Source organism: Clarias gariepinus, chromosome 9 (genome assembly GCF_024256425.1).
Source record: "Clarias gariepinus isolate MV-2021 ecotype Netherlands chromosome 9, CGAR_prim_01v2, whole genome shotgun sequence".
Taxonomy (NCBI): domain Eukaryota; kingdom Metazoa; phylum Chordata; class Actinopteri; order Siluriformes; family Clariidae; genus Clarias; species Clarias gariepinus.
In genome coordinates, this window is record NC_071108.1 from 19,542,945 (window position 1) to 19,568,856 (window position 25,912).

Consider the following 25,912-nt stretch of genomic DNA (forward strand, 5'->3'; position numbering starts at 1 on the left):
AAGCATGTTGAAAACAGCCAGTGAGAGACTTGCAGGAGGTGCTGATTACGTCCTGTTTCACCAGTTATGGAATATGAAATAGCATTAGAAAGATTTTGTTATACCAATCATCAAACTTTATTTAAGCTCCTGGTGAAAACTATTAATCACCTCACATGCCAGGTTTGCAATTACACTGCATTTGTACTGTATGTTTTTCATAAAATATATTTGCAATGGAAGTTCCTAAAAAGGTTTTTTTTTTTTGTCCTAAAATAATAAAATTCTTTTGTAGTTTCTCTCTCGTTCTCTGTGTGTTTTGATTTTGCATATTGTTCACTGGTTTTAATTAAAAACCAGTAATTGTAATTAAATTGTAACTTAATTTATTATCCTTAGTGTTTAGCACTGTCACTTCGTACCGCCAGGGTTATGGGGTACAGTCTCACCTCTGTTCTATGTTCTCCCAGCATGTGGTGGGTTTCCACCAGTTTCTTCTAGTTTCCTATGAGTAGTGTTTCCAGATTGCCTGTAGCAAATGACTGTGGGCATTCTTGTGCCCTGTAATGGGTTGACACCTCACTGGGTGTCCCCTGCTTTGTGCCATGAGTTTCCTGGCATAGGCGCTCACCACAACCTTAAATCCAATGAATGGATGGATTCATAATCCCTCAGCAATCACTATCCTTTACAGAATCAAGCAGAGTCCTGTACTTAAGTATAAGGAACTCAGTCTGTTTGACTATTTATAAATGTCTCTATAGTTTAAGCAAAGTTTAATTCAAACCAACTTACCAATGTCATGACAGATTTGACATCGTTTACCTGTAATAAATGTATACATCTCTATGTTTTAATCACGGACTTTACTCAAAGTTAGGTTTAACTTTACAAAAGTTAAAGATGTTGTCGGGGAAGTTGTCCTGTCCAAGGTGGCGGCCCAGTCGACGTGTGTGCCCTCAGATTACCAGTTCGCACAGGGGCATTTTCCCCCTTTGGTATAATTAAGCATTTTATTAAGCATAACACATTTGGGAATTCCAGACTGGTCTAGCGTTTTGTTCTAAACATTAAAACTAAGGTTTCGCTTTGCATTTTAGCCTTATACACTTTGTTAGTACTGACAAGTGGAAACGGCACTCGTTGCGGAGTAAGGCGAAGCGGAACGCTCTGTTCGAGTGTGTAAACTGGACGGTCGCTTTAAGGAGTTGCACAGTGTTCCTGTTGATACACACGTGAGTGAATATCGCTTGAAATAATATTACAATAATTTTTTAAAAAAGGTAACAAAGTCTTTGGAAAGCACAAATATCATTATCTTAACCTGTAAGTTATTTTATTTTATTTAAAAAGCGTATGAAAACGCTATCACCGTTAGCGTATTAGCTTTTATGTTATGTGTAAACACTGGTTTCATGCTTAATATGATCAACTCATGATTTATCAACTTTTTAATTTTTGATCAACATTGTTTATTTAAATGTTTAACGTTACAGCACCGTGTTCAGTAAGAATGAAATAGAATTTTCTTTCTTGAACAACAGTTTAGTTTTGTTTTTCACAGTTTTTCCTTGCATTTGCAGTGTAATTTGCAGGCATGGGGAGGCTGAGGAAGAAACACAACTGGAAGGCGAGGGAGCAAAACACAGCAGCTCCCAAACCTGCTGAAGACATGAAGAGTGAAGTGTTGCTGGAGTTGGACAGTAAGGTTTCTTCATGTATAGATAAATATAAACCTCATCCTTACTTGCCCATTAGCAGTGTGTTAGTCATACCGGGTGGTGTCAAAAAATTTCAAGACAAGTTTTGTATCACACTGACAGAGGGCAGCTCAAGGCTGCACGCACAGTCACAGGGAGCACTGACCTTCTTAAGTCAGTGTGTCAAAAGACATCGTCCTGTGTACATCTGGAGCTGTGCAACTGCTGCTATTCTGACCATTTGCGTTAACATGTTTGCTATTTCATCATGGACAGCAAGTTAGCATGAAAATGCCGAAAGTGAAATTCTGTGTGAAACTGAGCAAATCTGCCACGGAGTCGTTTGACATGATTCAGCAAGTTATTTGTGATGCTGCCATGAGTCGTTCAAGGTGTTCTGAGTAACGATCATGTTTCAAGAGCGGAAGAACATCACTAGAAGACGACAAGAGATCAGGAAGGCCCCCACAAGCATAAGCCCCGAAAATGTCGGAGCCATTTGGAAACTTGCATGATGATCTTCGGAACTTTTGGCACCCACCCTACTCACCAAATAAACTATTAATTAATAAGTAATAAAATACTGTCTTGTAAACAGAGTTAATCTCTATACTTTTTGATACCACCTCGAACACTAACTGACACACACATCACTAAATCATCCATTAGCATTTACACTGTGTAACGTGTTCCAGGACATGTGGGGGGGAAAAAATCACAAAATTCACAATGTCAGCATTAAACAGTGCGTGTGCTCTTAGCTTGGATCAGTAGATGCCAAATCTTATCTGATACTGATTCAGCAGTTCAAATACTGACAGTGAGTGAGTGGTCGAGACAGTCATGCATTACACAGTGGCTTCAGAGCCTTCAGAGGGCACCAGCACAGACGCACAAAATCTCATCTAGCAGTAATTTACTGTTTGTAGCCTGGTAGTTTTTTGTGTGGAGGAAATGCTGTAGACGACACACAGGGACAATGTAAAAATGTAGAAAACTTGAAAAGTAACCTGAGCTTGAGACCAAATGACAAACCCTGCAGTTGTACCATGTGTCATCATTTGCTACATACAAGGGTGAGTTAAAATTATTGTCATATCAGCACTTTCTATTCAAGTTTCCTGTCTCTCCACTCATTGCTGTGCAGGTGTGAATGTGTTACATCATTTCACTTATGAGTGCCGTGCGGAATTTGGTGATTTTTATGTCACATTGTGATTTGCACGAAAGAAGAGCAGCGTGCAGTGATTAGTTTTTTTGTGGTGATGGTGTACCTGGTGCCGAAACAACTTCCAGACGAGCATAAACAGGAGCTTTTGGATATCTGCAAACAAAATTTGGACTGATACTCATAATCATGTTAGCAATGTGAATTACTTTAGGAGAATCATTACTGATGATGAGAAATGGATTCATCACTACAAGCCTAAGAGTGAATGGCAAAGTATGGAAGTGAAACATTCTGACCAAGAAAATGTTCAAAAGTCAACCATTACCTGGAAAATTGATGCTTACAGTTTTCTGGGATTCTCAACGGGCCAGTACTGAAAAATTATCAGAATTTTTTTTTCCAATAATCAACAGTGCTCGTTACAGTGAGATGCTTATTGAAGAGCTGAAGCTTAAACTTTGAATTAAACGCAGAGAACTAATATCCAGGGGCGTTGTGATCTTGCTGATAACACACGTCCCACACTGTCCACAGACTTTTTTTCAGACATTTTTTTAGACTTTTACCTGATTGGTCCTCTAAAAGCAGCCTTAAGAGGACAAAGACTGATGAAGTAGTGAAGACTGGAGTGCATTTGTGTGTGGATCACTGCTTAGTCTAGAACATTTTTTAACAAGGGAATACGAAAGCAGATGGACAAAGTGTATTGAAAAGCCAAGAGATTATCTAGAAAATTTAGGTATTTGTCTTTTCTGAAAGTTAATAAAAATTAATTCTACAGCCAGAGTGCAGATAATTTTTCACTGGCCCTGTATTTCATTAAAAAAAAATTTGGTTTAGTGCCACAAATTAAACTTTTTCTTCTCTTTCAGAGTCCACCTCACTGAAGGGTGTTGATGAAAGTAACACACTGGTTCTCCCAGGCACCAAAGTGAAGAAGACAAAGGTGGAGAAACCTGTCCCTAAGAAAAGAGTGCTGACCAAAAAACAGAGAAAGAATTTGCAGAAAGTTCTGGAGCAGAAAGAGAAAAAAGCTCATGTAAGAAATTCATTAGCTGTGTTTATTTCAGTTATATTTAATAGAACAAGGTCATATTGATTATTTTTGTTGTTTTAAAAAAAACTATATTAGACGTTGGCAAAACAGTTCTTTTTTCGTTTTTGTTGTTTTGGAAATACCTGTGTGTACTTATATTTTGTGCGTCTTCATGCAGCGAGCAGAGATCTTGGACAAACTAGCAGAAGTTCAGCTGCCAGAAACTGAAATGAAGCTGTTGTACACAACCTCCAAACTGGGCATCGGAGACAAACTTTTTCAAACTAAAGAGTGAGTACATGTCCTTCATCACTTTATATATTTTGATTATTATTACACTGTGTATACATACAGTCTGGGATGTTACTTAATAGTCGTGTGTGTGTGTGTGTGTGTGTGTGTGTGTGTGTGTGTGTGTGAGAGAAGAGTTAATGTTGAAGGTGTGGATACAGGATCAGCAACAGTCAAAATCAACAGTCTTAGTGGCGCTAACAGGAAGAGGAAGAGAAAATGGGATGAGGATGAAAGCGAAGGAGACTCGGTTAAGGAGGAGACGAGCAATGCGTCGGACTCTACTTCTGAGGAAGGGGAGGATGAAGTGGAGGATGAAGTAGAAGAGGAGGCTGCAGAAAAAACAGCACCTGCATTAAAGGAGGAACAGGATGAGAAAGAGCAAACAGGAGCGGTGGAAAAGGAGGAAAAGAAAAAGGAAGATACAAAAACGTTAAAACCCCAAATAAATGATTGTCAGCCAGCTGTGTTTATTCCTGTAGACAGATTGCCGGAGATCCAGGTAGGAATCCAGATATTTGCTTTTTTCTTTTTTTTCTTTTTCGGGCTGCTACCATTAAGGGACGAAACAGCGAATCACTTGTCTCCATTTCGCTCAAAACCTGTACCAAATTAATACGCAGGTCAGGAATCTATAGTGTAATTTTTAAGGCATAAAATGTTATAAATAGTAACATCTGACAATGCAAAAGTCTTTAATCATTAAATGAATATATTTAGGTAAGTGGTCAGGAAGAAGGTTCCCTCTTCATGTCGTCTTCTTACAATCGCCTCTGGTTTGCTCATTAGAGATTTATTTGAATCTGTATTCAGCTTTTTGTAAAGCTGCTTCATGACATAGTCCGTTCTTATCTTAATCATTATCATCAGAAATTGATGTGATGATAATGTGATACCACAGCAATACCGTGTGACAATAGTGGCACAGGAGCAGAGGTGTGGTGCTATTTGTTGATGTACTGGAGCGCACGTATGATGCATGTGGCTGTGTGTGTGCGCATAGTCAAGTTGTAGCTTATATCAAGGGCTATGTAAAAACTGTTTCTATAGTAGAAAGTTAACATGCATTAGTTTATTTACATTAAGAATTTCTGATAATCATCTACGAGTAGCATGAATAAAGGCATAAAACGGATTGACATTTTCATAAGTCTTCAAGCACAATATGATGATAAGACTCTTAGTCTCAATAAAACATTTAAATGGTGCAAACATTTTAAAGAATGTACGTCTGTGAGTGTTTTGTAGCAGGGAATTTTATAAAGAAATAAAGGTATTTGTTTCTCTCATAACTGTGCTCCATTATCTTACACTTTAAAAAGTCCCTTGAGAGAAAGATTTGAGCGTTTTTTCTATATTCATGTAACTGAATAAGAAAGCAGTAACATGAATACATCATTGCAGGATCTATAACTACATTACTTTTTCAGTGCTGTTGTCAACGTTGGTCCAGAGTAATGTCTTATGCTTTTATTTCTTATTTCTTGCATTAGTTTTCCACTCTAATCACTCTCAGTACATCACACACACATTCTCACTTCCTCTGAGTGTTTCGCATGATGTGCGAATGATGATGTAAATATGTACACTATTTGTTTTTAAAAGTCACACTGGTTCATCTGGTTCAGGGCCCCAGACAAACATAAATCCAAAATTCTTAGGAGTCAAAATTTAATCCTTTTCAGTACATAGCAAGGTGAACTCATAGAGCCACACTGATTTAAACTGGAGTCATGGTACAACTTCAAAACCTGCACATTGCTAGCATTACTTATTGAGTCTGGCCCATATGACTGTACTGTACCTGAGAACTCACACTGGTTGGTTAAGTCTTTGGAATCAATGGCATCTGATGATTCACCTGATAGAGGATGATGGTTTGGAAGTGCAAGGAGTGAGAAAAAGTCATTTGCAATGTTCTGATTAGCTAGTAGCCCTGCAAAGTGGACTGCCCTGGGTATTCAGCCATCTTACTAAGATTCCAAACCATAAAGAGCGAAACTGCTTAGTTAAGGTGACTGCAAGCAGTGAAGGGAACAATGTTCATCACTTGCTGGATATGGACAAGCAAAATTACCCATCAGTCACTGCTCCTTACTGGAGCGCAAAATAACATGCAGCCCACCCAAGACATGGCATTAATTTTACGTGCTGTTTATTTATTGTTTTTGTTAAAGATGTTGTGATTTAAAAAGGGAAAAAATGTAACTACTTTAACATAATAAATTTACCCCAGATCAGAAAGTACCAATTCCACAATTCCAAATTAAGTGCTAAATAAATTCAATTCAATTCAATTTTATTTGTATAGCGCTTTTAACGATTTACATCATCACAAAGCAGCTTTACACAATCAAAAGAACTAAGTTTGTATGAAATGTAAATGTGTATGAATCAAAATGATATGATTGTCCCTGATTGTCCCTGATGAGCAAGCCTAGGACGATGGCGACAGTGGCAAGGAAAAACTCCCTGAGATGGTAATAGGAAGAAACCTTGAGAGGAACCGGACTCAACAGGGAACCCATCCTCATCTGGGTGAAAACAGATAGCAGGGATTGATGTGCATAATAATATGCGAGACTGAAAGTTCAATATAAGAGGAGATGTGTAAGATTAAAGTCCAGTTTGTTCCTGGAGGCTCAGGTAGACTGTGAAAAATTTCAGTCCTGAACTATTGAGCGACTGAAGTCACAGGTCCTCAGAGAACAGCTGTCTGCATCAGTCGAGGACAGGATCTCTTCTGTTTTATTTTAATTCACTTCACCAACTGCTGGTCAGCTACAGGTACGTTCACCATGCGCAGGGCACGAAAGTACGGTACTATCAATAATGAGCGTGTGTGAATCCTTCAGGAGTGCACGACAATTTAACAGTCTGATCAACTGTTGTATTTCCGCAAATGCTCCATTTTATGGATTGAAACACAAAATTACATTCAGTTTAAAGTTTTATGATTTAAAAGTTGCAGATAACAACAAGAAAAAATCTTCGTTAGGGAGTAGGAAGGGGGCAGTTGGGCAGCTAGCAAGCTGAGCAATCGGATTTTTATTTTCTGTTTTAATTCCTCCTTTCTTTTCTTGTAGGAGGCACGGCTGAAGCTGCCAGTGTTGGCTGAGGAGCAGGTGATCATGGAGGCAGTGAAGGAGAATGATTGTGTGGTGTTGTGTGGAGAGACAGGCAGTGGCAAAACCACACAAGTACCCCAGTTTCTATACGAGGCTGGTTATGCGAGGTACATACAGTGATGGTCAGAAGTATTAAGATAGCTTATGCCATTTATTATAGTTCTCCCTGTGCACAAAACAGGTGGTTTCAATAATTAAAGTAGTTCTAGCCTATCTAGCTAAAGAGTTGTGCTCATTACCTGAACGTCTAGTGAAAACCTTTCTATGTGACATTGGCATTCAGCTTCTGGAGACATTGCCTGCGTCATCTCCGAACCTGAACCCCTTAACCCTGGAGGTCCAAGGCTAAAGGCTCTTTTTGTCTCATTACTTTTGGCCACTACCATGCATAAGAATGAATACACAAAGGAGAACACGGATAATATTTATCACAGTTATTGTAATTATATTATATTCATGCCTCTTGCTCTCTCTCTCTTTCTCCCCCTCATTCTTTCCGCCTCTTTCTCAGTGCTGGTGGTATGATCGGTGTGACTGAGCCCAGAAGAGTGGCGGCAGTCAGCATGTCCCACCGTGTGGCCAGTGAGATGAACCTCTCCACAGGGTGTGTGAATGCGTTGGTGTATTCAGGGTTTAAATAAGTGAATGTAACTTACATGATCCACCCACTAATTCCCTAAACAATAAACAAAAAAACTAATCTTGAAGTTTGTAAATTATGGTTTTCACATGCTATATGAACCTCAGTAGCGTTTACATACTACGGATGGGAATCACCCAGGACCACCCGCTATGAAACTTACCATACCTGTGCATCATTTGATATCATTTTTTTGGGAACGCGAAAGTGTGAACATTTTCACAAAGCTTTTTAAAGAGCAAAATAATTTCCTGACATCCTGGTCTTGGTGTATAGGCCATAGGTGTATAGAGATGTCTATTGCTGTAGCAACGTTTTCCTAACCTCCTCCTCTAGTTATAGTCAGATTGCATCTGCCAATTTAAACAGGTGGTAATTGTGAAGAACAATGTGTGTGTTTTATCAGGGTGGTGTCTTATCAGATCAGATATGAAGGCAATGTGACGAAAGATACCAAGATCAAATTCATGACAGATGGTGTCCTGCTGAAAGAAGTTCAAAAGGTTTATATGCACGTATACACATGCACTCACACACAAACAAACAAACATACAAACATTTGTTGTCTTTTATTCATGGCCTAATTATGTTTCTCTGTGTCTAGGACTTCCTGTTGCAGAAATACAGTGTGATAATAATTGATGAGGCTCACGAGCGCAGTGTTTACACTGACATCCTCATTGGCCTCCTCTCTCGTATTGTGGCACTCCGCAATAAGGTATCACACACACTTCAGTGAGACTAAAATACACAATATTTAAATGACTCTTAGTGAAAACTTAGCATTGTTTACAGCAGGGGTATTGAGCTTTATTGGAAAAGGGTCAGTGTGTCTTCGATTTAAAATAACATTGCAATAAACTGATTAAACATGTGGAATCACTTGAGACTCCTCTGCAGTTGGAATGAAAACCTACACCCACTGTGGCTCTTTGTGGAGTTGATTGCTCACCCCTGGTTAACGGTCATGTTTTTTTTTTTTTACTTACAGAAAGGTTTACCCATGAAACTGCTGATTATGTCTGCTACGCTGCGAGTGGAGGACTTTACTGAGAACAAGAGACTGTTTCGCTCTCCTCCACCAGTCATAAAGGTATCAGCTACTCCCACGCTTTTACCTCCTCTCCTGTTCTTAGCATTGGAGTTTCAAACCAAGCTGCACATCATGTGATAAATAAGGGTTTATTTGTGATTCAGAAGAATAACAAATAAGCTTTTGACATGTATTGTTTGTGTGCCCGTGTGCCCGTGCATACATATAGGTAGAGGCTCGTCAGTTCCCAGTCACGGTTCACTTCAACAAGCGGACACCAATGGAGGATTACGTAGCTGAGGCCTTTCGAAAAACTTGCAAGATTCACCGCATGTTGCCTCCAGGTCAGTCATTTCTTTTACAATTCCACCACAATAAGAATCTTGTGTCTCATGTCAATGGGAGGGTGCAGTCACTTAATACAGTCAATATCAATACAATTTAGGGAGTAAGAGAAAAAGGCCTGAGGTGGAGGCTATGGCGGAGGCATGGTCTAATGCAGTGGAGTCAAAAGGGAAATGTTTTTATTCAATAGGTTAACAAAAGTTCAGTACAGTATCCTAAACAAGTTTCAGCGTACACCTCAGTGTCTTCATGAGTAATATCCTGGCATCTCTCCCTTCTCTGTGAAGTGTACAAGAGATGTGGGGTCATGTTTCCTTTCCATTACAATGTTGTCTCATTTCAGTCTATCCGAGCCCAAATCTCTAGTCATAAACTTGCTTAATGAAGAGACCTGATGGTTTTCCCTGTGGAGCCACTGGGCTCAATGTTGAATCGGAATGAGAGCTTTTTAAAAGATATAATGGACTGTTACAGAAAGTTCACTGCACGCTGGCGGTCATCACATGCCTTCCAGATGCTTCTGGGCTTAGTCATCTTTTGTTCACTTTTCTCTGCTCTCTCTTTTTTTTTTTTGTCATTTTGAAAATGTAATAAAACATTCTAAACTTTAAATAAAATGCACATTTCCACAATGATTGTAATACAAAAACCACTTTAATGATAATGATATCAGTGCATATTTTATTGTTTTCAGTGTGAATCTTTGCATCAAAATAGGACTGTCCCAAAGTCACCATAGTTGAGTGAGTCTGTTCAAGAACAACCATTTATGAATTGTTCTTTTTTTTTTTTTTTTTTGCCTCACCTGCTACGGCACACCTTTATGTAAACACTGGGGAGGCTCCTCATTTTTTTTGTGTTTTGCTAGGAAAATGAGAGAGTAGGTACAATAATGTATTGCAACACGTGCAAAAGCAAATACATTATATAACAAAGAGAGTTTGTATTTTTGTAACAAGCTTTAAAGTCAATGTTCAGCATGACCACCGGTATTTCTCAACACAACCTGACCTCTCTTGGTTAAGCTTTTTGTGAGTTCTTTAAGTAGTGTTCAGGAAAGGTTCTCCAGGCTTTTTGAAGGACAGTTTAAAGCTTTTCTTTGGACATTGGCAGGTTTTTTGTTCCGTCTTTTGTCAAGATTATCTCACGCTGAAAAATATAAAGAAATGAGGGCGTAGGTCAAGACTTTTACATATTTCTGTTCTTGTTGGTTGAAGATGGGAATGTGTTTTTGTCAGAAATGTGGGTCAGCTTTAATCTCATGCCACAGTACATGGAGACATCACTATGCATCACATCACACAAGGACAGTTCTTGACCGGTTGTATGTTTGGCTGTAGGCGGTATCCTGATGTTTCTGACTGGCCAGGCAGAGGTGCATTCTGTGTGCAGGAGACTGAGGAAGGCTTTTCCTTATAGGCCCAGCAACATACAGCTTACTGGTAGGCACACTCAAACATAAACACATACACATGTATATAAATCTAACAAAACCTTTATAAATCCTGTGTTGTCTTTGTTCGTACAGAAACAGAGGACACATCAGAGGGGCTGAGAAAATTTAAGAAGCAGAAGTATAAGAAATCAGTGGTATGATTTTGTTTGCACACTTGTCTTGTTGTTGGTGATTATGCCCCGCCGACTCACAAGCCTTTCTTTTTCTCTTCCAGTCTCTTCCTCGCATCGATCTGGATAACTACTCTGCTCTACCCGTGGACGAAGGGGATGAAGATCGCCAGGCTGGCATTGATGAAGAGGATGACGAAGGCTCGGACCTGGATTTGGGTGATCAACCAGAAAACACTGGTCAGATTTTTCTCTGGGTTTATAAATGCAGGACTTGTTTTTTTGTCAGGACTGTAAATCAGAAGGTTCAAACCCTACCACCACTATGTTGCCCCTGTTGTGCACTGGGGCAAGTCCGTTAACCCTCAATTGCTCAGATGTACAGAATAATGAGATGATAATGTGAATAAAGTCACTTTAGATAAGGACGTCCTTCGAATAAATGCTGTAAATAGAAATGTAAACTAACTACTTTGGACCACTTTTGCTAGACAGCCGCATTTTTTGAGTTGCTCTGACTCAATCATCTAGACTTCTTCAGAATATGGCGCTCTTCTCACAGTAGCTACACTTACAATATTATTTTTTTCCAATAACACTTGGAAATGCATTGAATATATTCGGCAAGAGAACTTCTATTTCCTGAGATCAATGTGTTTTGAAGCGGAAAAAATGAGCAAACGGAAGCATTTGAGCAAATTTGTTGAGGGCCAAATTGTGATGTGTACTGAGTCAGAGCCACTCCAGAATTGTAGCTCTTATGGGGTGTTCCCAGTCCGCAGTGGTCAGGACCTACCAAAGTGCTCCACAGTATGATGGTTTCAACAGACCGGTGTCACAGAGGTCACAGGTCATTACAGTTTTAGTAGCAAAAATGGGACGTACTCAATATTAGGTATCTGTCATAATGTTATGGCTGATAAGTATTTATGTTAGCCAGAAGGAATTTTAAATGTTATCTTTGTGCAGACTTTGAGAATAACTTGTGTGTTTTTATTTTGACTTTTAGAGGAGAAGGCTGATCCCTCCATTCCTCTGTATGTGCTGCCACTTTACTCCCTGCTGGCACCTGAGCAGCAAGCTAAAGTAATTTTCCATTTGTGTTTGTTAAATTTTTAGGATGTTTTTTTTTAAACATATTGTTCTGGTTGCTAATCAGCGCAAAAACTGATTACTTCTATTATATTTGTGTGTGCAGGTGTTCCGCCCACCTCCTCCAGGTGCGCGCATGTGTGTGGTGGCCACCAACGTGGCAGAGACGTCCCTCACCATTCCAGGAATTAAGTATGTGGTTGACTGTGGTCGGGTGAAGAAGAGATTTTACGACAGAGTGACAGGAGTCTCTTCCTTTAAGGTCACCTGGACGTCACAGGCCTCAGCCAATCAGAGAGCTGGAAGGGCAGGAAGAACAGAGGCAGGACATTGCTATAGGTTGGCTGTCCTTGACTTTAGTAACTTGCACAGGGAGAAATGTGTCTGTGTAATTTTTCGCTTGTTCGTGATATATGTATGTTGTGTGTGATGTGTGTAGGCTCTACTCATCTGCAGTGTTTAGTGATTTTAGCCAGTTTTCAGAGGCTGAAATCACTCGTCGCCCTGTTGATGATCTTGTTTTGCAAATGAAAGATCTAAACATTGAGAAGGTTCGAAAGATTACACATTCCTTATTTTTTGTTTAACATTCAAACAATTACTGTAACTACAAAACATACTCATTGTTTTTTTTTATAATTAAATTGCAAATTAAAATGTGTTTGCAGGTGGTAAATTTTCCGTTCCCCACCCCACCCTCCTCGGAAGCTCTGGTGTCTGCTGAGCAGCTACTTATCTCTTTGGGTGCTTTAGAGGAACCACCTCGCACTGGAAGGTAGGTGTCATTTATTTTTTCTTTTTGTGTTTTATACGCACCAAGCTGTTGGTGAACTGCTAAAAATAACATCATAGTCTCATGAAAAGAAAAAAAGAAAAATGATAATCAAATCCATCACAAAAACTTGCAAATAACCCCCTTCTGCAACCAGCTGGGGGGTGGGAGGGTGTTGGGGGGCGGGAGGGTCAGTAGTCTTAGTTTTTAATCACTGCTGGGCCAAAAAAAGGCACACACTAATATTTTATTGGACCACCTTTTGCTTTTATTACGCACATTGCATCTTAAGCAACATGTATTTTAAAGTCTCATTCATTTCTGTCCAAGATACTGTACTGTACTAATGATATATTACGATCAATCTCAAATCCAAAAGATTTTCAAAGAGGATATGTCTGGACTCTGCAGTGTTTCTTGCTCCCTGAACCAATCATTATCATTTGAAATATGCCCATTCCATTAGGTGCATGTTCTATTAGGTAGCTATCTTCATTTTTTGGAAACATAAAATTCTTGAACCTAGCTCCGACTGAAAGATGCAACCCAAGATCATAACAGGCTTGCTCATCAGAGACAGTTTGATCATTTTGATTCATACACATTTTTTTACATTTCATACACATTTTCATAATTTTTGCGACATTGACCATTGTTAAAAGCGCTATACAAATAAAATGTAATTGAATTCAATTGTTTGGTAGGCACTAGGCATAATGGGTGCATCCGCACTTCATCCACCTCTCTTTTCACCCTGATTTGCTCTTTACTCTGGAACAGGGTAAATCTGGACTCATCAGACCATATGACCTTTTTTACAATGCTCCACAGTTCAGTTTATGCCAAATGTATTTTTTTTATTTATTTATTTATTTTTATCATAAGTGGTTAAGGAATTGGACTGAAGTTTGGAAGATCCTAGGTTCAAATCTCACGACCACCAAGTTGTTCCTGTAGGGCCCTTGAGCAGGGCCCTTAACCCTTAACTGCTCAGATGTCTAATGAGATTGTAAGTCGCTCTAGATAAGGGCGTCTGCTAAATGCCCAAGTGTAAATGTTTTCTTAAGGCTACACAGATGTTTAGTCCCAGTCCTTTCTTTCTGCATTGCGAGTTCTTTTTGCATAGTGTGTGTGGAAATGCTTTTACTATTACACATAGCTGAGAGTTCGACTGTTTTTTTTTTTTTGTTTTTTTTTTTTACAATTTGATTTCAAAGGGTTTACGTTAACACCCATCACTTAATCAGGATGTTTGTTCAATTTTTTCCTAGAAGATAATGGTTCACCACTGACCTTTCAAAACTTAACAATTACATATTAATCACTACAGTAATTATTAAGTGGAAGGTTTTTTTGGTCGGGCAATGTATTAAAGGAAAAGCAAGAAAATCTTCCAGACAGTCTATTTAGTAATGTAGAAATGTGATGGCCAATTAAATTGTGAAAAGGATTCCTCCTTTTCCAAGAACCACATGTCAGTATCAACTTGGATTAATTTAATCTAGAATAAATTAGACTGAGTTTTTCAATTAAATTAAGGCGAAAAAAAGCCTTTCAAAATATTCCAATTTTTTAAGATGCACATGAGAAAATGATACAAGGATAAGTTAGCACTTTGCATCTAAATTAACATAGTACTTGCCACTTGAATTCATCCTGAATATGGACTGTCTGATTGATCATATCCAGGAGAGAGCTCTTGAAAATAAAGGCACTGGTTTGGCACGCACACAGCGTCAATTGCGTGTGCCCAGCCATTTTGTCATTCAACTCTAACCATAACCCCACCCTGCATTTCTCAGGTTTTGCATATTTTATTGTTGCACTGTTTAAAGTGAAAAAAAAAAAACGGCTGGATGTGACTTATTGATCTTTTGATCATATCTTTTTTAATCCCCACCCTCACTCCCTAGTTTAGAGCTCCAGATAGTGTGTAACCTCTCTGCAGTCTGTATATGTGTTTGAATGTTGATGTTATTCGCCTCTATGTATGTGAGGGAATGCACATTCAAAATAAAAGCTGATCAGGAAGAGGCTGGAGCTTAATGGTTTTGCTTGCATCCTTAACATACAATAGATTTATATATAAAATGTGAGAAATTTTAAATGTGGCATGAGAAGTTGAGTGATTCCGTGAGTCTCACTTTCAATATGCTTGAGCTGTCAGCATTGGTTGTGTATATTCTCTGACTTCAACTTGCAAATTGAGCAAAACAAATTTTAAAACTGCAAAATTGAAGTAAATAGTGTCAGGTTCTTCACTTGCATATGGCTATTTTGTTGCTGAAATATAGCTAGCTACTTATAGCACATTAAAAATGTAAACGTGTAGCTACTTATAGCACATTTATAAAAAAAAAATTAAGAATAAAAAACAAAATTCAAAAAGTTGAAAACGGACTACAGTAATGCCATTGTTATGTATGGGGCATACTGCTATAACATTCTTCCTAGTGCATGGGGATTTTTTTTTTTTAACCATTACTCTGAAATTTTTTTTTTAATTAGTCATACTAATGAGTAAAAATCCCTTACACTCTGTATCTCTTGCAGAATGGTGGATATGGAGAGGGCTCGTCTATCGTGTCCTATAACCCCTCTGGGACGCGCCATGGCAGCGTTTCCTGTTGCCCCACGCTACGCTAAGATGCTTGCACTGGGCCGCCAGCAAGGCTGCATGCCTTATATCATAACGATAGTGGCAGCCATGACTGTTCGAGAAATCTTTGAAGAACTGGACAGGTAAAGCAGACAAAAGATTAATACAGATTAATGTTCTTCCTGTGATTGTTACAAGAGTTTCTGGTTCAAAGATCTTAAATCTTTTTACGTTGATTCTGTCTGTCTCAGGCCAGCAGGTTGTGAAGAGGAGAACAGTAAACTGGCTGGAAGAAAAGCACGCTTTAGCCAGATGAGGAGGTTGTGGGCAGGCCAGGGCCAGGCTTTACTACTAGGAGACCCCATGGTGATGCTCGGTACGCTGCCAATAATATTACACCTACTTACACATATTATAATACAAGTATTTTAGTGCCCCCTTTCATTATGTGAAATATGATGCAAAAAATGTTTGTGTGCATGTAGGTGCGGTAGGGGCTTGTGAGTTTGCTGGCTGCACACCAAAGTTCTGTGAAGAAAATGGACTTCGCTACAAAGCTATGTTGGAGATACGAAGGCTGCGGGGACAGCTCACTAATGCAGGTATAGAGCTCTCCAGAAATGCAAAATGGCCAGATGTTTTTGTGCTGAACTTTCCTCATACTTCCTCTAGGGCTGCATTAGGGCTGGACAATAATTCAATATTAATATATATCGCGATAGAATTTTTTTCCACAACGGTGATATGATTTTTAAAACATTTCCGATATTTCGATATACATTTGAATATATGAGCCAACGGTTTTTCTCTCTCTTGCGCTGTGAAATTGTGGGTAATCGCCTCCTCTGCTGGGTCTTGGTGCTCGTCTCTTACTAGTATAATCAACATCCGTGCATGCGTGTACTGTTTAATATAACACTGTGACCACGTGTGTGTGTGTGTGAAACATATTTAATTTTGTGTTTGTTAGCGTGTTTGTACAGCGCGTGTATAAAGCAAAAGCAAGTCTCATAGGGGGTAAAGATCCATTTTTCCTCTCCTCTCGTGTTTCGCGACAGAGCGGAGTTTGTGTGTAAGGCAGAGAGTATGTGTGTCTGTGTGTGCGAAGCCGAAGTCTGTGTGTGTGCGCGCGCGCGCTTTGCACACACATAGACACACACTCGCCTTGACCCAAAAGAAGTTGGAGGTGGGAGGAGGGCTGTAAAGGCGCACACACACCCACACACCCAACTCCTTTTGGGTAAAGACGAGTGTGTGTCTATGTGTGTGCGAAGCACGCGCGCACACACACACACTTCAGCTTTGCATACACATAGACACACTCTCTGCCTTACACACAAACTCCGCTCTGTTGCGAACACACACACACACACACACACACACACACACACACTCCTGAGAGTTTTATTTATTTGATAGTTTATTTCACATTACTTGTTTGTAAAGGTTAAATACAAAAAGATGAACCTTATTTTTTTGTCCTGTTTTTATTAAAGAAAAAATTATACAATTTTAATAGGAGGTGCCTGGAGGTATTATAGACTTCAGTTTGCAGACATCCATTGTGTGTGTCCTCTGCAGTTTTTTCCTGAGGCTTTTTAATATTGTCCATATCGATATCGGAATTATATCATATCGATCAAAATTAAGAAATATGTCCTGATATAAATTTTTGCCATATCGTCCAGCCCTAGGCTGCATGATTCTTGCTAAAATGTAAAGCATGAGTGTACTTCATGGGAATTGAGATCATGATTTGGTTACACAATTCTCAATTTTTCTCAGTTATATCCCCATTAGAACTGTACTTTTTCGGACAGTAGTATATATTTTTGTTTTTTGTGTGGGTGTGCACGTGTGTGCACTTGCTTGCATGTTTAAGACATTTACTTTTTTATAAACTATTACCTATAAACTAACAAGTGCAATTGTAAATGCAACCAAAAAAAGAAAATGTAATGGTTTGACACATGCGCGTTAAGGGACAGAGGAACCATGCAAAGGAGCCAATCAGAAACAGGTCGTCAGAATAACCTACCACTCCAGTCTCTGTCTGGCTGGACTATCACAGCGCTGTGATATTGAGGGGCCAGGTGAGAGTATGGAAATGCAGTTTGAGCACGCACGACTAAGAGTTTAGTCACGCACTGACAACGAAATGCCGTAAATGAGGAAGCGAGATGAGAGAATAATTAAATCATTTGCTTATCTCAGGTGTGATTGCTGAATTAATAGTGTGTCCTTTTACACTTTGTGAGTGTAACCAGTGTGTTTAAATTTATATCTGGGACTGTTCTCAAATAAATATGTACACAAGAGAACGCAGCGTGATCTGAATGCAGGGAAATAAATGCTGATGATTTGTCATTATACAAAAATGAGATTGCGTGTGTGTACGAATTGAGATTTTTTATTTATTAAATTTTTTAAATAATCATATAGCCCTACCATCCTGACACAATTTCTAGTGCTCTGAGTTCCTTAACACCAAGCCACGAAACATCTTTAAATTATGTTAAAAAACAGTTCCGTGTTGTACAGTGATGGGTCAGAAGCATTTCCTTGTTTGGAATCACTTTTGTCTCAAAAGATGCTGATGGTGTGCATGACTAAAATTTAAATTCTTGGTTTTATTTAACCGTAAAATGTCAGTGGTGGGTTTAACAATAGTTGGCTTTTAAATTGCACATTCTTGTATTTCTACCCCAAGGAAACAGTATATGGTTCGGGGCAGCAGCAGAGCTAGAAAATATCTAGAAAAAAATAGTCAGCGCACGCAAACATCAGTCTAAAAAAAAAAAAAAAAAAACACTGACTGACTAAACACTAAACTCACTGAACAAATGTGGTTAAAAAGGCTTATGAGAAATTGAGTAAACTATGAAAAGACACCACTCGGCTTTTATATCTTACTGGCCCAGGATATAATAATCATAAAACAGGTCAGGTCAGGTATGCTTTTATTGTCATTTCAACCATATACAGTTGGTACACAGTGAAATGAAACAACGTTCCTCCAGGACCAAGGTGCTGCATACAACATAAATTAACAAAACTAACTAGCTAACTAAGAAACCCAATTAGCTGACTAGCTAAAACAAAACAATTTGACATTTCTAAATTAACAGAGAACTAAATCTTATACAGAAGGGGCAACATAAAGTACATGTGCAAATGTGCAAACATGAGTGACAAAGTGACAACACAACATGACACATTTCAAAACCCAAATTCCTTATTTAACAATAAATAAACAAGGGGTTAATTGAAAAGGGGTAACAAAAGGTTCGAACAGTTTTGTCTTCTCATTTCCTAAACTGAAAACCGCATGCAGAGAAAAAAAAACAAAAAAAAAAAACCATCAAATACAAATAATTTATCAAAAAAACAACTCGGCTAATTTACCCAGGATTTAAACATGAGAACTCACTTGTCTGTCAATCACCATTCATTGCACAGTAACATAATGAGGACATTGGGAGAGTGGTCATTTTTATGTAACATTTTTAACAGTATTGATTGTTTGGATTTGGTAGTTTCCATTTTTAAAATAATAATTTATATATTTTTAGTAAATGTACTTGCACTGCAAAAAATGGGAAGAAAAATATGATTTTGACTAGATGGCTCACTCATAGTTTAACATAATTTGGCAAAAATATTACTTTCAAAATCTAGTTTTAATAATGATCAATTTTTGTTTTAAACAATGTGATTTTAGAACAATGAACCTAACTTTATGGAGCAATATATATAACAGCATTTCCTGCCATGCGTGTGTGTGTCTTTTCAACAGTAGCAATAGATCATTAAAGACAGATGGATGAAGCTGTCTCCCCAGGTCATACTTAAAGCAGGGATGTCCCATCTCTATAGTGTCTGTAGCTCATGAGTGTTAACCTGAAGTGCTAGTGCTTCGACAGTAGATGGGAGTATTATTTGTTTAAGAAAGCACAGTTACAACTACAGACGGATAGTCGACCTGATCATAATACCTAAGCGCTAATTTGATGTGTATTGTGATTCTGTGAATACTGTATCACAATTTCATAAATATCCTGATTTTATTTTTTTTTTTTTTACTTGTTTTATTTCTAAACGAACTTAGGAAAAAATTCACTCAAACTACTGTACACAGTATTTGTTAAATGCTTTGTGTTCCCCACCTGTAAGCTTACTGAGGAACTGGCACATTTTACCACCTCAAATGCAAATGTACAGTATCTATATTAAAACTAATTTTAAAAAATCTATGGTGTCAATGTGACGATACATGAATTGCCACATACTACAAATGAATCGTGATATGTAAATGAATTGATTGTTCCCCATCTCTAGCAACAACACAGACATAAAAACATTTAAGTTAGTGATATATACCATTATAAAATATCTGCATTTAAATATATCATTTCACCAAAGACTTACACAGACTTAATTTCAAGTGCTGTCCTTTTTTCCCCCTTTATCACAGCATTTGAGGAATAAACCGATTTACTTTTTTATGAATGTATTATCTCCGTTATGCTGCGAGTCCTAAATTACACAGATGGTCATTGCTTAAATGACATTCACACACGAAGCCTTGAACTGACGGTACAATATAAATATGTACCATATTCATCATCACCACCTTTATATCATGTCTGTGTGCTTTTATGTTCTTTTCTCCTGTGCAGTGAATGCTGTGTGTTCTGATGCGGGCGTGTGTGTGGACAATAAAATGCCCCTCCCAACTGAATCTCAGGTAGTGTGCCTTAGGCAGATTGTGTTGGCTGGTTTAGGAGATCATCTGGCTAGACGAGTACAAGCTGAGGAACTGCTGGATCCAAAGTGGAGAAATGGATACAAGGTGAACTCACGCTCAACAGTTTAGTCACTGACAATCTTTTAGTCTTAGACTATGGACTACTAGAACGTGTGTGTATGAAGTTTAATTTTATAAATTTTACAGGACAATTAAAAAAATTGGGTATGCATATAAGTAACTAGAAGCTAAAGAAAATGGTCTAAACTGTTTAATAGTAACTACTATTTAGTGGTAAGATGACTTGTATGATAAACTGCACATTTTGATGAATTTTTTATTTTGTGGGTTTGTATAGACTCCTCTGTTAGATGAGCCTGTGTTTATACATCCTTCATCTGTACTTCACAAGGAGTTGCCCGAGTTTGTAGTCTATCAAGAAATCATGGAAACTACCAAAATGTACATGAGAGGTATGTGCACGTTTGTGTGAGGTTGTGCTTTATTCATTTCAGGAATAGATTTGGAAATTAGAACATTTTACAGCGTCAGTCTATGCATTTATTTCTAATTGTATTTTCCAATATATGACAAATACTAATTCAAATACTCATCATATGGATTTTTGCTTTTTCTTTGACTGCATCAGTATCAAATCTGACTAATTTTAAGGAAAACATTTCAGCGAATACTTATACTGTATCTATCTAATTAGAATTCTATTGAACTCTTAGCTTTTCATAGCCTAATCATGAAGATAAACTAACATTTTTCCAATTTATAGTTTGCTTTAATCAAAAATACATAGTATAATTTATTATGTTGTAACACAAGATTGTTAAATGATGCTTGTTAATTTAGCATTGGTTTAAAATTAGAGACATTTAACCCTCATTATTTGGTTACCTTAAAATTTATTTTAAATATTTACACCTGGCTAAACTTACTCATTTACACCAGATTAGAGGAGGTACACCGGTAGACAACAAAGGCATTGTTTTTTTTTTCTGCACTGTGTATAGTGTTATAGAACAAGAATCATCAACTGATGGACTGGAAAATGTGAGTCATCAACTGGTGGGAAATGAACTGAAGCAGAACCAGTCACTAAATAAATAAATCGTCTATAGTTCTGCATTTCTAAATTTCTAAACCTGAACCAGCTGGGCTTCTGTTTCAGCTCCTTTATTGCAACATTTCAAAGCCCCATACATTTTTATGTAAATTACTAAAGAAAAGTATGAGCTCAAAACAGCTCATTGGCCAGGTGTAGCTCAGCGGTTAAGGCGTTGGACTACTGACCTGAAGGTCCCGGATTCAAAACCCAGCACCATCAAGTATCCACTGTTGGGTCTTTGAGCACGGCCCTTAACCCTCACCTGCTCAGATGTATAATGAGATAATAATGTAAGTCACGTATAAGAAAGAAAATCTGCCAAATGCCATAAATGTAAGGAACAAGAGAAGGCTAGAGAGCTGTCTGACAGATGAGCTTACAAATATTTAATTTAGAATTTCTGATAGGATCGCCAAACTGACTACAAAAAAAAATCAACAATGATAAATGACAACATTTTGCACATTTTCCCTAACCGATAATCGCAATAAATTAGCAATAATCGATTATCACAATAAAAAAAATTAGTCATTGAATGTATGGTTTTTTTTCTGTCAACAAAACTGCAATTTATTTTGTCCTCATTTAAAAACAATGCCATTATAAATACACAGTCCAATCCTGCACATTGCCTGATCGCAAGTGTGCCCTCTTGTGGTGTACTCATTAAGTATGTAAGTTATGGAGAAGTATTAACTACGTATGCAAAACAAACATTGTCAGTTAATACATTTTTAACAGGTGGTTAATGGATACCCAATTGAAATGAGATCTGAGGAGTTTGGAGGCCGGCAGCCTTGGCCTCTTTGTCTGCTGGGCCCCATGAGGGATGGGCTGTGGTGCGCATGGTGTCCTAGCGCCTTCCGGATGGGCAGGCCTTTAGTCTCTCCAGGCTTGGCTGAGCCTTGGGTGCCACTGATCTGTCACATAATGTCAGGGCTGAAAATAAGCACTACAAAACAAAAAAATGACCACTTTGCATTATCTCTTTTGTAGCTAGAAACTAATTCTTTCATTATTAAGTCTAATAAAATAATAATGATGTTTGGCTTATCCAAACATTTGAGAGTGAGGAATTTCTTGAAATCAAATTAATAAAAATGTATACTCCTGCTATAGAGGTACTGTGCAGAATGTTAAAGATTTGTAGAGACTGTTGTGCGGGGAACTGAACCACACACTAATACATATAAAATCAATTTTGCTTATAGGAGTCTGTGCAGTGCAGGCTGATTGGATCCCAAAGCTCCTGCCCCAGTACTGTCACTTCAGTGGACCAGAACAAAGCCCTGCCCCATGGTACTGCACCCTCAGTGGCAGAGTGAAGTGTCTACAACAGAGCACATTCTGTAAGCTTCCCATCTCAAATGCTTAGCCCCTGTCTGACTTTGACAGATGATGCATGGCATTTTCTTCCTAGTTTTATGACATGTTTGTGCATCTTTATTTGTAGTCAGAGTTGGATGGAAGCTTTCTGCCATTGAGATGGATCATCCCGAAGGCCTTGAGCGCTACAAATTGTTTGCAAAGTTTTTGCTGGAAGGACAGGTACATGTGTGCGTCTGAATGAGTGGATTATACAGTACCTCAGTGTATATTAATGATGATGGTAAACTTCTCGGTTTCATGCTACAGGTGTGTCCCAAATTGCAGCGACACAGTACATGTTTATTGTCAAGCCCTGCAACCATGCTGAAGACCTGGGCCAAGTAAGACCACAGTCCACATAAATATATAATTTTTATATGCAAAAGTGCATAAATGTAGTACATATAAAAAAATGTGTGTGTGAATGTCTTTCAGGCTGCAGCCTCGAACAGAAAATCTTTTGGGAGCGTTAGTATCAGAAAAAGTGGACAGCCGAGATGCCTTACAAGCTGCGTGGAAGAAAAATGAAAAGTGTAAGTATTGGACATTTTAATCCACAACATCCAGGTTTCCATAAACATGATATTTTCTCTTGCGTGTTACATCTCTGGTAGGCTACATTTTCTATGGAACTGATTTAAATCACTGATAAATATTTTATGTTTATGATGGACGTAATAGACAAAGCATGTGAATTTAAAACAAAAGTCTGTTTAACATTAGATTTTCTGAAAAGATTAATGTGGGTACTGGTTTTATTACAAATGACAGTGTTTGTGCACGTTTGATTACGGCTTTTTATATATATATATATATATACACACACATACACGTACTGTACATACACACACACACACACACACACACACATACATACAAAGAAGTAAAATATGAGGGGAAAAAAACCCACCTATACCTACACTGGTGAATGTTAAAAGTTGATCGGTCTCTTAGTTCAAATGTGCAGAGCTCACTTGTTAATGCAGTTAGTAGATAGTTTTCATCAAATATTACATGTGAATGTCAGCAATTATATGCCATGACATATTTTGTTACAAACATGTGAAAAGTAATTGTATTGCTATGTTTCTACCAGAGCATATGTGAGTTTTTCAAGATAGTTATATATACTGAACTGAGATCTCACATCGGGCCCATCTCCTGTTCGTCCCCAACCAATGTCCTTGGTGACTAGCAAACACAAATACTTGGCCTGGCCTTTAGCCTAACTCTGAAGAATTTTTTATCATTTACAATTCTTTATGTATACTATATGAGTTTCAGCTTTTTGACAAAGGCAAGTCCATAAGTATTTGTACAGCAAGTTTTTTTCTCCAAGTTTTAATAAAGTGGATTTGAAACTAAGGGATCAAGATCCCACTATTTTCACAGGCTTAAAAATATTTGAACAATTGACTGTTAAGCAGTTTCTTGGACAGTTGTGGCCTGTTTCCTTATGTTATGACATATTAAAAAGACAAAGGGTATGATACTTAGTTTGTCTCAGCAACAGCAAAAAGCTTGTTAGACCATAAAAGATGACTAAAGTGGATGATTTGCAGAATTCTTTTAATGGTGAAGAAAAACCCCTTTACCACATTTGGCATGTTATGGCATGTGCGACTGCCAATGTAACTGGGTCACTGGTCTTTATTGATGTGACTGCTGATAGCAGGATGAATTCTGAAGTGTCTAGAGCTTTAGTTTCAGCTATGATTTAATCAAATGGTGCAAATCTAATTTGCACAGTGCTTCACGGTACTCGTGGCCAATTATCCAAAACATATTGCAAAAACAAACCAAGAGCTTCTTAAGGCAAAGAAAAGGAATGGCCGAGTCAGTCACTTGACTGCATCCCTATGTTTCCACTTAATGAAGACAAAACTGAAGGTAGAAAGGCTCACTAAAGAGCACAAACTAATAGCATAATGTCCATGGGTTCCAGACTTCAGGCCTTTTTATCATTTTTTTTTTCTTGTCCAAATAGTTTTAAGCTTGTGAAAATTGTGTAAAACATGGTTGTAATTCCTAAACACTGTGTAATATTTTTTAATTAAAGCTGCAAGTCTACACATCAGTCATATCTTGACTGTTTGTTACAAGTTGTTGTGGTGGTGAACTGCGAGATGCAAATTCCTAGTTAGTGTGCTATAGATGAACTTCTTTTTCACTTGCATGTAGATCATGCACGTTTTTTAGGTAATTTATAAGTATTACTGTGCTACAAGATTGTACATTGTGATTAGCAGTGTGTGAGTACATCATATGTCCTGCCTTCTGAGTGGGTAGGATGGCTTACTTCTCTTCTGTGAGTGTAGAACTAATACTTTCTGAATTCATGCATACAATCACTCTTACTCATCTTCTATACCACTTTATCCTGTATTCAGGGTCACGGGGACCTGGAGCCTGCCAAAGGAGGCTTAAGGCACGAAACAGGGTACAGCCTGCACAGGGTGCCAATTCATCGCAGGGCACACACACATACACACACACACACACTCATTTACACACTACGGGCAATTTGGGAACGCCAATTAGCCTAACATGTATATCTTTGGATAAAAAAGATGCCGCCTTCATGCATACAGAAAAGGGCAATTTGTTATCCTTAGTGTTTGCTCACCTGACTGTTTTATTATTTGGAGGAAAAACTTGCAGTAGTCATCCTCCCGAGGTGAAAGCTGTTGTATGCTAAATGGAAATTAGCTAATGACTTGAAAATCTGTTTTTCTCTTAACAGTTCTCCTGTCAGCATACTGTCAGTGGCTTCCAAAGTCTCTCCATGAAGAAATCACCAAGAGCTGGCCTCCTGTCTAACACTCTCACACTGTCTTATCACCCAACAGTGGAAACAATCACACACTGCCTCCATATCTTAAGCAGAGCTGGAATTGCGGGATTCACACACTCATAGGCACATGTCTCAAGGCTGCAAAAAAAATTCCACTGTCACTTGCAGAGACTAATGAACATTCATTTCCAGCTTCATGTATTTATTCATGCCTCATTTTGGACTTAAGATGATGGATATAGGATTATGCAACTTCTGTTTATATAATTAAACCTGAACTGAAAAGAATCACTGTTAAAAACAGAATGGGAATGCAGCCATTAAGAGATCAGAAACCAGAGATCAATACTGGAAATCTTATGAGTTGTAAAACTACCGAAAACAAGTATTTTTTCTCTTTATTAGGTTTTCTTTGTGTTTTGTATACAATAATAATGAGTTTTTTTATGTCATTTTGTGAGTATGCTATGTTTTTGGTTTGGTAGAATACTTTCAAAATAATTGTTCTGTAAAGTGATGTTTCCAATTAAAGCA

At 38.0% G+C, this 25,912-nt stretch overlaps 1 protein-coding gene across 2 annotated transcripts; it reads left to right on the forward strand.

The window, feature by feature from the left end:
* The first annotated feature begins 392 nt into the window (after window positions 1-392).
* Window positions 393-25,912, forward strand: dhx37 (DEAH (Asp-Glu-Ala-His) box polypeptide 37). Of its 2 annotated transcripts, none has more exons than XM_053503331.1 (28): window positions 393-1,214; window positions 1,563-1,682; window positions 3,723-3,889; window positions 4,065-4,177; window positions 4,313-4,679; window positions 7,264-7,412; window positions 7,817-7,909; window positions 8,352-8,448; window positions 8,550-8,663; window positions 8,937-9,038; window positions 9,208-9,322; window positions 10,664-10,765; window positions 10,852-10,913; window positions 10,994-11,129; window positions 11,899-11,975; window positions 12,088-12,320; window positions 12,421-12,532; window positions 12,650-12,756; window positions 15,307-15,495; window positions 15,604-15,728; window positions 15,838-15,954; window positions 20,032-20,204; window positions 20,458-20,572; window positions 22,428-22,565; window positions 22,670-22,764; window positions 22,852-22,925; window positions 23,020-23,117; window positions 25,328-25,912. In XM_053503331.1, the coding sequence occupies exons 2-28, from the start codon at window positions 1,577-1,579 to the stop codon at window positions 25,402-25,404; spliced, it is 3,453 nt and encodes a 1,150-aa protein (XP_053359306.1). In that variant the 5' UTR covers window positions 393-1,214; window positions 1,563-1,576; the 3' UTR covers window positions 25,405-25,912. The 2 variants fall into 2 exon arrangements, with proteins under 2 accessions (XP_053359306.1, XP_053359307.1); XM_053503332.1 differs by lacking the exon at window positions 393-1,214 and adding an exon at window positions 1,240-1,305.

Excerpts from the sequence above, each read along its gene's own strand:
- dhx37 (XM_053503331.1), top strand. The coding sequence starts at position 1,577 with ATGGGGAGGCTGAGGAAGAAACACAACTGGAAGGCGAGGGAGCAAAAC. Across the intron at positions 8,449-8,549 it reads TGCTGAAAGAAGTTCAAAAG|GACTTCCTGTTGCAGAAATA; the intron begins GTTTATATGCAC and ends CTCTGTGTCTAG. Across the intron at positions 12,533-12,649 it reads AAGATCTAAACATTGAGAAG|GTGGTAAATTTTCCGTTCCC; the intron begins GTTCGAAAGATT and ends ATGTGTTTGCAG.